This window comes from Erinaceus europaeus, chromosome 10 (genome assembly GCF_950295315.1).
Source record: "Erinaceus europaeus chromosome 10, mEriEur2.1, whole genome shotgun sequence".
In the NCBI taxonomy this organism is placed as follows: domain Eukaryota; kingdom Metazoa; phylum Chordata; class Mammalia; order Eulipotyphla; family Erinaceidae; genus Erinaceus; species Erinaceus europaeus.
Window position 1 is genome coordinate 71,444,307 of NC_080171.1, and position 12,079 is coordinate 71,456,385.

At 41.2% G+C, this 12,079-nt stretch overlaps 1 protein-coding gene across 6 annotated transcripts in view; it reads right to left on the minus strand.

The window, feature by feature from the left end:
* The window catches only part of PIP5K1B (phosphatidylinositol-4-phosphate 5-kinase type 1 beta), a 361,155-nt gene that overhangs the window by 187,083 nt on the left and 161,993 nt on the right, over nt 1-12,079 (minus strand). For 2 of the 6 annotated variants that reach the window (XM_060199753.1, XM_060199749.1), the window contains exon 1: nt 10,087-10,194. The exons of the other annotated variants lie outside the window; for them this stretch is intronic. In XM_060199753.1, the coding sequence (XP_060055736.1) occupies nt 10,087-10,179 (93 nt within the window). In that variant the 5' untranslated portion in view covers nt 10,180-10,194. Of the gene's footprint in view, nt 1-10,086; nt 10,195-12,079 lie in introns of those variants that run through there. 6 annotated transcript variants of the gene reach the window in all.

The window sequence follows — 12,079 nt, forward strand, 5'->3', positions numbered from 1 at the left end:
AATATTTTTGCCTTTAGGTTCATGATTAGTCAACAACTTGTTTGGCTTTATATGTTAAGTCTTTTTTCAGCCACCAGGTTTCAGATGCTAGCATGATGCCAACCTGACTTCCCTGGGCAGATGACCCCACCTATGTGTCCTGGAACCCTGCCTTCCCAGATCCCTGCCCCACTAGGGAGAGAGAGAGAGACAAGCTGGAAGTATGGATCGACCTGCCAATGCCCATGTTCAGTGGGGAAGCAATTATAGAAGCCAGACCTCCCACCTTCTATACCCCTTGCTGGCACTGAAGGTGGAAGGAGGGTGGGGCAATGAGCCATGGAATGTCAGTGACCCCTGGGAACTAGAGAAGGCAAGGAAAGTGATTCTCCTCTAGAACTTCCAGGAGGAATGTAGCCCTGTCAACACTTTGCTTTTAGTACAGCAAGACAAGTGTTTGATGCCTATCTTACAGAACTGGAGGATAATATGTTTGTGTTTTTTTAGTCACTAAAGCTATCACCATCACCATCTGTGACAACAACAACTGGAAACGTATATATCAGTATAAAAAGCATGGGATACTTTTAGGCCTTGTCTACCTGAGGCATCCCAACATTTTCACTCTATGCCTCACAAGTCTGCAAATCATGGAGCGATTTAGAAACAAGACATTTTACAAGGACTTGTCTGGGATGGTTTGGGTTATTTTCTGCGGTTAAGGTAAAAGTCACCTTTGCCAGCTGATACATAGTGAGTTTAAATGTACTGAAGCTAGACCAAGTATTATGATTGATGGCTGAATATTTCTTTCAACTGAATACCTACAAATAATTACTCTTTTTTTTGCCTCCAGGGTTATTTTTAGGGTCTGGTGCCAGCAATATGAATCTACTGGTCCTGGTGGTCATCCCCCACCCATTCTATTAGATTGGACAGATTGAAATTGAGAGGGGAGAGGCAGATAAAGAAGAAGGATAGATACCTGCAGACCTGCTTCCTCGCTTGGGAAGCTTTCCCCCTGCAGATGGGGAGGGGGGTTTGAATCTGGATCCTTGCTCTTAGTACAATGAGCACTTAACCAGGTGTGCTACCACCCAGCCTCACAAATAACTACTCCTAAAATAATCTCTTCTGCTTATTTGCACTTGATTTAAATTAAAATACTGGATTTGTAATTCTATGGTTCCAGGGTCTGGCACAGAGTAGGTCCTTAAGGATGAATGGATGGATGGATAGATAGGCAGATGATGGGTTAGACATGGAAGTAGGAACATTTGGCCTTCTGAATGGGAGATGATCTCTTTTTAAAATTTACTTTATGGCTTTGGTGTTGCTGAGGACTGAACCTGGGTCTTTGGAGCTTCAGGTATGACAGCCTTTTGCAGAACCATTATGCTGCCTTCCAAGCCCAATGGGAGATGCTCTCTACAGGATCTCTTCGAACTGGAAATGATTAGGGTAGAGCTCATGGGAAACAGAGCATCCTGGCCTTGCTCCTCTTCTTCCTGCAGGACCACTCGTATGGCTTGGACTTGGTTATCTCAACTCCCCAAGGCTGGAAGAACATGTATGGTGTGGCCACTCTACCATCCTCTCTATAACTTTTAGCTTTGTTTTCCTACACAATTTCAACTCTGTGACAGATTTTTGATGATTTTCCTATGTAATCCTCATAAAAGGAGGGTGAGAAATCCCCATATTTTTCCCACAAAGGATTAATATTTTAAACCTTTGGAGTCATGTGAGTCTAATCCACACAGGGTTTAAGAATGGGTGGGAAAATATCCCAAATTTTACCAGCTTTACACCAAAGGAATATCAACCATGAGATAGATGAAAAGTAAAATTTAATTATCCCCCTTCTTTCACCTTCTTCTCTTTCCTTTTCCATAGCAGCCTGCATGCCCTTAATAAAGGGATTACTGCAGGGAATTATCACAGAATAGAAAACAGACAAACAGAATACAAAACAAATACAACATACATACTGCAATGGAAAAGAGCATTTAGTAGTCAACCATACTCCAAATCTTACAAATGAAGAAATGGAAGTACAGATATTGCATAAAATTAAATCCAAAGTACAAATGAGATAATGAAACAAAACAAAACAAACATCTTACCCTTTTATTCTTACCCCAGGCAAAATTTCTCTGGAAGAATGATAACAGAACCTGTCTACTCCAGAGCAGCTTATGAAAAGCTTAGGATAAATTTCATTTAGATTACTTTGGCTAAGTGAAAAATTAGTAGGGCTCTGGAAGAAATTCTAAAATTTCCCCAAACTCAAACTCACCATAAACACCCTGTTGAGCAAATCTAGACTATCTACTATTCTATGAGGAATATGGCTTCATATTATCAAATTACTTGGAGAATCTCAAAACACGGTTTCAGTGACTGCTTGTTCAAAGATCTGTTTTAATAGTTACTATTGAAAAGTCAATATCCAATTATACTCAGTGCCTTATTACTCTGCAACTAAAATGATAGTGTATCCTTCTGGACAAAACAGATGGAACTGGAGGTCTCTATATTTAGTAAGGAAGGAAGGAAAAGACAACTACTGGGTGCTTTTATCCACACATGAAATATGGAGAATAGGAACACATGGCCTTGCCAAAAAAAAAAAAGTAGCCAACCTATCTCCAAGATTTTGCAAAGACTATGATAGTTATTATAGGAGAGAGAAGCACAGAACTCGGTGGTGGGTTAGATGTGGAACTATACCTCTCCTATCTAATATTCTTGTAAATCATTATTAAATCACTAGTAAAAATTCTAAAAAATTGTAAAAGTCTATATGTAATTAAGGTTTTAAAAAAACCTTTTAAGACAATTCTTAGGCTAAAATCCACAATATAGGAAGCACTAGAGTGAAAACTGTCAAGTGTATTAATGCACGAGACTTCTGTTTACTAATCTTTTAATAACTACGTGTGCCAAAGAAAGCATTATGGGACAGTGTGAGAGCCACATGCCCTTTACAATTCCGAAGAAAAGACAAGGCTGTCCTTTCATCACAAAGGCTCTTTGATACTACTGAGGGAGGTCAAGCTAATGCAATAAGACAAGAAGACCAAATATAAGATATGGCTGGCTAGAAAGAGAAAAATTATAAGTTATAGATGACATAATAGCTACTTATCATTCCTTTGAATGGTAATAATAGAATAATAGGCCTAATAAGTAGCTACGAATAATCAAGATGGAATTTAACAAAAATAAATCCACACTAAATCAAGATCTGATATATTCTCAGGTAAAAAAAAAAAAAAAAATCAACCCATTTCACAATAAGAAATAAATAAATCCTCAAACAGTTGCAGCAACAGAAACACATAAATTTGCCATAAATGTGGCTAGCTAAAAATAAGAAAGTCACTGAAGTAAATAATTTACTAAAGAATATAAGCAACAATAAATATGCAGGCAGTTCATTTTTGGAAGGGAAGATTCAATAATTAAAGCTGCTACTTCTCACTAAACTACTAAGTGTAAAACAATTACAACAAAAATAACAATAAAAACCATTTTAAAGATGATGACCTTCTAAGTCTAAAGGCCAGCAATAAATGTAAATGTAGCGATAAATGTTAAGTCAACATCAGAAAAACTATTTAAAGTTCAGAGTATGGGCAGAGTCTGGCTTCGCCCATGCCCATACTATAATCCTAACAAGACATTACAAGCACAAAAAATGTAAATGAGAAAATACAAACATCTTAAGGAAAGTATTAACAAAATTGAGCTTATAAAAGTTTGGGTTAAAAAATAAGAGGTGTGGCTATGGAGTAGGAGTTGTTTCATATCACTCTCCTGATAAACTAGAAAAGAACAATGAAAAATCACTTGAAAACTCAACAAGACACAACCAGGATTTCTTCAGAAACTCACTAAGCCACATAGCCACCAAGTTGCTACTGCTATTATGATTTCATCCCAACCTCCCTGGGCAGATGACCTCACAAATGTGTGCCAGAACCTCATCTCTCTAGAGCCCTACCCAACTAGGGAAAGATAGAAACAAGCTGGGGGACCACCTGTCAATATCATGCCCAGTGAAGAAACTCCCACCTCCTACACCCTATTAAGAATTTTGGTCCATACTCCAAGAGGGGTAAATGTTAGGAGAAGATGACTAGAGGGCCCTGAAACCTATCAGGACCCAGAGAAATAACAAAAAAAAAAAAAAAAAAAAAGGAAGAACACTTGGAAGTAATAAGAGGTGTAGGTGTGACTTAGAAAGGAAGAGAAGGCAGGACCACAGAAAAAACTGGGCAAATATATAAAATATATAGATAGATGTTATAAAAATTAAGTCAATCTGTGATCTTGGAAGAACTACTATAGTTTCCAGTGGAGGGAATGGGGACACAGAACTCTGGTGGTAGGAATGGTGTGGAATTATACTTGTTATTTTATAATTTTGTAAATCAATATGAAATCACGGGTGGGGGTAGATAGCATAATGGTTATGCAAAGAGACTCTCATGGCTGAGGCTTTGAAGTCCTAGGTTCAATCACCCACTCCACCATAAACCAGAGCTGATGAGTGCTCTAGTAAAAATAAATAAATGAAAAATCAATATTAAATCACTAATAAAATATATAGCAAAACTAAAAGACTCCTTTCAAAACAAACATTTGCAACAAAGAAGATGCCCTTTAATAGTTTTATAAATAAAACATAATTCTCGGGAATCGGGCAGTAGCGCAGCAGGTTAAGCGCATGTGGCACAAAGCACAAGGACCAGTGTAAGGATCCCAGTTCCAGCCCCCGGCTCCCCACCTGCAGGGGAGTCACTTCACAGGCGGTGAAGCAGGTCTGCAGGTGTCTATCTTTCTCTCCCCCTCTCTGTCTTCCCCGCCTCTCTCCATTTCTCTCTGTCCTATCTAACAATGGCAACATCAATAACAACAATAGTAACTACAACAACAATAAAAACAAGGGCAACAAAAGGGAAAACAAAATAAATATAAATAAATTAAAAAATAATCCTCATACGAAGATATAACAAGTGAATATAAATCTGAAGAAAAAGATCAAAAGTACTAGTAATACAAATGAACACAGGATTGGAGAGATGGTTCACCTGGACAGTGCACCTGTGTTGTATGTACATGGCCCAGGTTTGAACCCAGCCCCTCACTGCACTTGGGGAAACTTAGTGCTGGTTACCTTTCCCCCCCTCTACCTGAAAAAGTCATCTTGGATTGGTGAAGCCAAGGCAATGACAAAATGAAATGAGCATGAATTATAACAACAGTGAAGGTATTTTCACTTTATCAAGCTGGTAGATTGTAGAAAGAACAGTGCTCAGTGTTGGGAAGACACACTCCTAGTCAACTGGAAGGAATCCAAGATGGGATGACCTTTCCAGGAAGGTATTTCTATAACACTGCTAAAATGTCTGTACCCCCTAACTTGGACCTTGAAATCTCAGTCTATATTCCTTTTATTCACTACTGTAGCCCTGCTGCCTAACACACAGGTACTCGGATTGATGTCAGCACTTGAGAGGATAGCCATGGAGGAGTCTTGGATAGTAAAAAAAAAAAAAATGATTTCTCGCTTTTGTGTTCTCTGATTTGGGGGGCAGGGGCTAGTTGAGGGTGAATTTGGACCACTAAGCTGTTAACATTTCCTATTCAATTGTTAATATATATAAATTCTTCCTTCATGGGCATGCAAGCTTGAGGGTAAAAGGTTGTGACCCGGCAATTCAGATTCAGCTACTCTTGAGCTGTGTGTATGTCATCTTTTGGGTTCAGAGTTTCCTGGGGAGTCCCACTGAGGAATGACTTGTCTGTTCCTGCACTGTGCAGTCTGCTGGCTACATCTCAGTTCTACTCTTCCCTTGGTTAGATCAAGCTAGAGCTTTACCACACTGTGGAGTTTCTTCCCACCCATCTATAGACCCACCTCAAACATTCCATCACTTAAAGTGTACACACAGACACACACACACACAGACACACACACACACACACACACACACAGAGAGAGAGAGAGACTCTTAAGAGTCTGTATGTTAAAAATGCTTTAACATAGATGAACTAATAAAAAATGTACAGATAAATATTGAGGCAGCTTAAAAGTTGGCATGCCTCAAGTTCCTAATAGAGTTGGAAAATTAGGATTATTACATTGACTACTTCATTGAAAAACTTTTTTTTATGATTGAGACTCTCAGAAGGCTACATCGCCTGCAAATTTAACTTCACTACTTCAAAATATCTTCAGTTTATAGCTATATAACATCACCAACCTATAGAGGTAGTTACACATTGAATGTTCTATAGAACATAAGATGGTAGGGAATCTGGAAGAGATTTATCTCCTATTAGAATCACTCCATCCATCCATCCATCCATCCATCCAAAAGGCAGAGAGGTAGCACAGGGTTATGCAAAATATTTTCATGCCTGAGACTTAGAGGGCCCAGGTCAATCCCTGGCATCATCAAAAGTCAGATCTGAGTAGTGCTCTGGTTAAAAAAATAATAATAATCAGCCGGGCAGTGGTGTACCCAGTTGAGAGCAAGGTCCTTGGTTTGAGCTCTTGCCCCCAATGTGCAGAAGGGAAGCTTCATGAGTAGTTAAGTAGTGCTGCAAGTGTCTTTCTTTCTCTCCTTCTTCCCTTTCACTTTCTTTGTCCTATCAAATGAAATAGAAGGCGGGGGGGGGGGGGGAGGGGGTGGTGGCAATCAGGAACTGTAGATCTGTAGTGTTAGCACCTAGCCCCAGTGATAACCTTGGTGGCAATTTAAAAAAAAAGTAAATAATTATAATCATTTTGAGGGAAGAATACGTTTGTTGTGTTGTGTCTGCCCTGTTTTTCTTTAGAATTATGCAGAGGCTGTACCCCTCTCCACTGCCATCTTGAAGTCTTCGGTGCCACAGTCCCCTTGCAGTCCATACACACACACCATGTGCTTTGAGAGAATGGCACTTGGTTTTCCCCAGGAGAAGCCCACTGCCCCCTGGAGAGCAGCCAGTATGCACAAAGGCAGAAAGGCCTCAGGAAACCCACTACTCCTTCTCAAATAAAAACTCTGAGAGGTGGTTAAGTCACATTGAGAGCTTTTTTTTTTTTTTTTAAATTTTTTTTAAAATTTATTTTATTTATTTATTCCCTTTTATTGCCCTTGTTGTTTTATTGTTGTAGTTATTATTGTTGTTGTTGGATAGGACAGAGAGAAATGGAGAGAGGGAGGGGAAGACAGAGAGGAGGAGAGAAAGATAGACACCTGCAGACCTGCTTCACCGCCTGTGAAGCGACTCCCCTTGCAGGTGGGGAGCCGGGGTTCGAACCGGGATCCTTATGCCGGTCCTTGTGCTTTGCGCCACCTGCGCTTAACCCGCTGCGCTACAGCCCAACTCCCACATTGAGAGCTTTTAATTACCACTGAAAATGATGAAATACGATCTTTCTCTCCCTATCTCTCCATGCACTTTTTAATTTCTCTCGGTCCTATCAACTAAAAAGAAAAGAAAAAAGGGGGGGGGGGAGTCGGGCGGTAGCACAGCGGGTTAAGCGCAGGTGGCGCAAAGCGCAAGGACAGGTGTGAGGATCCAGGTTCGAGCCCCCAGCTCCCCATCTGCAGGGGAGTCGCTTCATAAGCGGTGAAGCAGATCTGCAGGTGTCTATTTTTCTCTCCCCCTGTCTTCCCCTCCTCTCTCCATTTCCCTCTGTCCTATCCAACAACGACATCAATAATAACTACAACAATAAAACAAGGACAACAAAAGGGAATAAATAAATAAATAAATATAAAAAAGAAAAATGGCGAAATATAAAGAAAGCCTTTTCCCTTAATAAATGTAGCTTGTTTTCCTAAAGGAATCTTCAGTAGATAAAAGTTAGACTTCCAATCATAGGCATATATCCAAAGGCCAAGGAAAAACTAATTTGAAAGACATATGTAACCATGTTCATAGCTGCATTATTCACAATAATTGAAATACGGAAGCAAGCTAAATGGTTATCAACAAATGACTGGATAAAAAAGCTATGGGATATAAACTCAATGGAATAAATACTCTGCAATCAAATAAAAAATGAGATTGCGTCCTTCCAGACAGAATGGATGGAAGTGAAGGTGGTTATTCTTAGAGAAGTAAGGATGGGATATGCAACAATAGAGAATGGAAGCAGGAGGCTGGGCGGTGGCGCATCTGAAGTGAAGTGCATATAGTAGGGAGTGCAAGGATCCTGGTTTGAGCCTCCAGCTCACCACCTGCTGGGGGGGGGGGTCACTTCACAAGTGGTGCAGCATGTCTGCAGGTGTATATCTTTCTCTCCTCCATCATCCCCATCTCTCTCAATTTCTCTGTCCTAACCAATATAACAGAAAAAAATGGCTGCCAGGAACAGTGGATTTGTAGTGCTGGCACCGAGCCCCTTAGCAATAACCCTGGAGGCAAAAACAAACAAGTAAATAAATAAAAGTAGACTTACAAACTTTCAAAGGAAAAAAAGGAGGAGACAAGAAAAAGAGGTAACTAATCTGTTTCTAAGAGACACTAAGAGAACTATGGTGTTCATCGAGAGGAACTTTGGTATTGGATGTGGTATGGAATTATACTCCTATAATTGTCCAATATTGTAACCAATCACTAGTAAAATTTAAAAAAATAATAAAACAAAAGTTAGTCTCCGTTGCCACATAATTTCACTGCTTTTTGGAAGCAATGTGTTGCCTGAAGGCAGGGGCTGATTTACAGAGAGCAGACTTCCAAGTCCAGCGGATTCTGGGTCTAGAGTAGGAAGCAGTCACTACCATCTGCTCCTTCTGCTAGTGCTGAGTTCTACCTGAGTCCGAGTTCCTACTCTCAAAGGACTGAAGTCCCATTGAAGGAGAGTGGCGACCCAACACTGACAGTAGGAATCTGTTCATATTAGCATTACCATCTATCAACTTCAGTGTGCCTCCTTGCGCATCATCACAATTCCCCAGCTGCACTGGAGCCTTCCTATGTTTAGGCAAGGCAGTTGGTCAGACAAGGCACCACACTGAGGTAGAGCCAGGCTGTCTGCCCTGGTGGACCCCTGCTCAGCTAAGCTGGGGAGGGAGGGAGGAGGGCAAGGAAGCAGGAGGCCAGTGCTTTAGCTGCTGCCAGTCTTCAGTGGCAAATGCAGCTATAAAGTCTGTGCATTCCTTTGTGGTTTTGTGAGGGTGGCTACTGCTTCTGAAACTGAGAGGTTTTTATTTCTTGTTCTTTCTGAAATAGCAAGCCTGAAAAAGCACTGATCCTGTTTCTTTCACATTGTTAAAAAAAAAATGAAAAGAGGAGGGGAGAAGGCAGAGGAGGAATAGAAGGCAGAGGAGGAGAAGAGGGATTATTATGCTACTGCACTAGAGAAAAGAGCGTTGCTACATCCCTAAATGCAGATTCCCCCCCCCCCCCCGAGAAATACTGGCAGTCTGTAACTGAGTCAATACCTGGAAAGAACAGAACACCTTATATGAGAGTTGGGGAAAGCTATCCTTTTAAAACACATTGTGAAAGCCCTTCCACAAGTAGCTGATAAGCACCCTCTAGACTAGAGACAAGGGGACTTAAATATGCCATGTCTAGGGCCGGGTAGTGGTGCATCTGGTATAACTCACGTTACCAATGTGCAAAAACCAGCCTCACAGCCCCCCCCACCTGCAGGGGGGAAGCTTCACAAATAATGAAGCAGTAATGAAGGTGTTTCACATCTCATACTCTCTATCTTCCTCACCCCCTCAATATCTCTTTGTCCTATCAAATAAAAATTAAAAATTAATTAAAGAAAGGAAAAATGGACACTGGAAGCAGTGGGTTCGTCATGTAGGAACTAAGCCGCAGTGATAACTCTGGTGGTAAAACAAAATTAAACAGAAAGCACTGTCTGTAACAGCCAATTCTCAGATGCCCAGAGTGAACCATGAGGTAGATCATAGCTGTCATCTTTTTTTTTTTTTCACCACCATCCTTAAAATAGAAGAACTCCTAAAGAACTGAATGATTTCAGTGTTTTAGCAATTCAAACATCCAAAACAAAAATATCACTCACACACACACACACACACACACACACACACACACACACAAACACACTAAATCTCTCACCTCTAATTGCAGACCTGGAACTGCAGGCCCAGGAACATATCTCTCTGGAAAGTTTATCACTATTTTAGAGCGCAGGAGAAAAAGGTGATACATCTCTTGAACACTACGTGCTGGGCGCCGTGCAGAGCCTATGGATGTCAAGCTGACTGGATGAGGTGCCTGCCTCCAGATGCTCAAGGCACAGTTGAGAGGACAGAACCACACGATTATTACACAACAGAGCCACCCATGAAGTAACAGAGGTGTGCCCAGGGTGCTGGGGAAAGCCTGGGGAGGAGCAACTCACTCACTGCCTAGTAACATGGAGAAGGGCTTTAATAGAGTAAAGACATTCTAGAGTATTCTCCCAGAAACTGAAAGGACAATGATGGGGTGCAGGTGGTTGGCACACCTGGTTGAGTATGCATGTTACAATGCACAAAGACCCAGGTTTAAGCCCCCAGCCCCTCCCTGCAAGGGGGAATGAATCTTCACAAGTGGTAAAGCAGCAAGCAAAAGTTACTCAAGTCATGGGCCCCAATGAACACACCTAAAATAGACGTCCTAGCCTCTTTCCATCCTAATGTCCTTATTCTCATCTGCTCTATTTCCACTTTTGGGTTCACGTTTATTAAACATGTTGTCATACCTCATAACTTACTGTGTTTCAGACACCAATATCCAGATGCTACTGTGATGCTGTCTTGACTTCACTGGGCAGACAACCTCATCAATGTGTCTTGGAGCCCTACCCCACAAGGAAAACAGAAACAGCCTGGGGGTATGGGTTGACTTGTCAACGTCCACGTTCAGCAGAGAAGCAATTACAGAAGACAGTACTCCTACCTTCTGTATCTCAAAAGGAATTTTGGTCCATACTTGCAGAGGGGCAGATGTTAGGGGGAGATGACCAGAGGGCTCTGAACCCCAATTCCAACAGGGCCTGAAGTATTTGTCACAAGGAATCTTATTTTTATACCATCACTTAAATGGAAGCAAATCTGGAAAGCACCAGAGGAAGTCAGGCCCTGTTTCTCTTATCTGAGAAAGAAGAGACAAAAAGGTCACTTGAAAGTACTAATAGATGTAGGTGGACTCAGAAAGGAAGTGAAGGTAGGACTATGGGGGGGAAATAGATAGATAGATAGGGATAGATATATAAAGTCAATCCACATCTGTGACCTTGAGAGAACTCCTGCAGTTTCCAATAGAAGGGATGGGGATACAGAACTCTTAAGGGTAGTAGGAATGGTATGGTATGCAGTTTTCTAGACTAATAATGAGTCCTGGGATTATCAATGATCCCAATCACCCTCAACCACACACATGTAACCAACTATATGCCAATCTAGGTCATCTCCATTCTGTAATTTTTGGCATATATATAGGGAGGGGAGGGAGAGGGAGAGAGAGAGAGAAAGAGAGAGGGAGAGAGAGAGAGAGAAAGGGGAGGGGGAGAAATTGAGAGGTAAAGGGAAGCAGGGAAGACAACATAATGATTATGTAAAAGTATTTTACACCTGAGGTTCTGGGTTCAATTCCCTAGCACCACCATCAGCCAGAGATGAACAGTCCTTTCCTCAATAAAATAAAAATACCTAGGGAAAGAGAGACAGACTTGTGGGTATGGATCAACCTGTCAACACCCATGTTCAGCGGGGAAGCAATTACAGAAGCCAGACCTTCCACCTTCTGCATCCCCATAATGACCCTGGGTCCATACTCCCAGAGGGATAAAGAATAGGAAAGCTTTCAAGGGAGGGGATGAGATATGGAGTTCTGTGGTGGGAATTATGTGGAGTTGTACCCATCTTATCCTATGGTTTTTAGCAGTCTTCCTTTTTGATAAATAAAAATTTTTTTAAAAAGATATATTTTAAGAAAAGAGGGGAAGGGAGCTAGAAGGAAGAGAAAGACACCTGAAGCACTGCTTTACCACTCATGAAGGAGGTGGGGACTAGGGGCTTAAAACTGAGGGCTTAAACCTGGGTCCTTGCTCATGGTAAGTAATGTG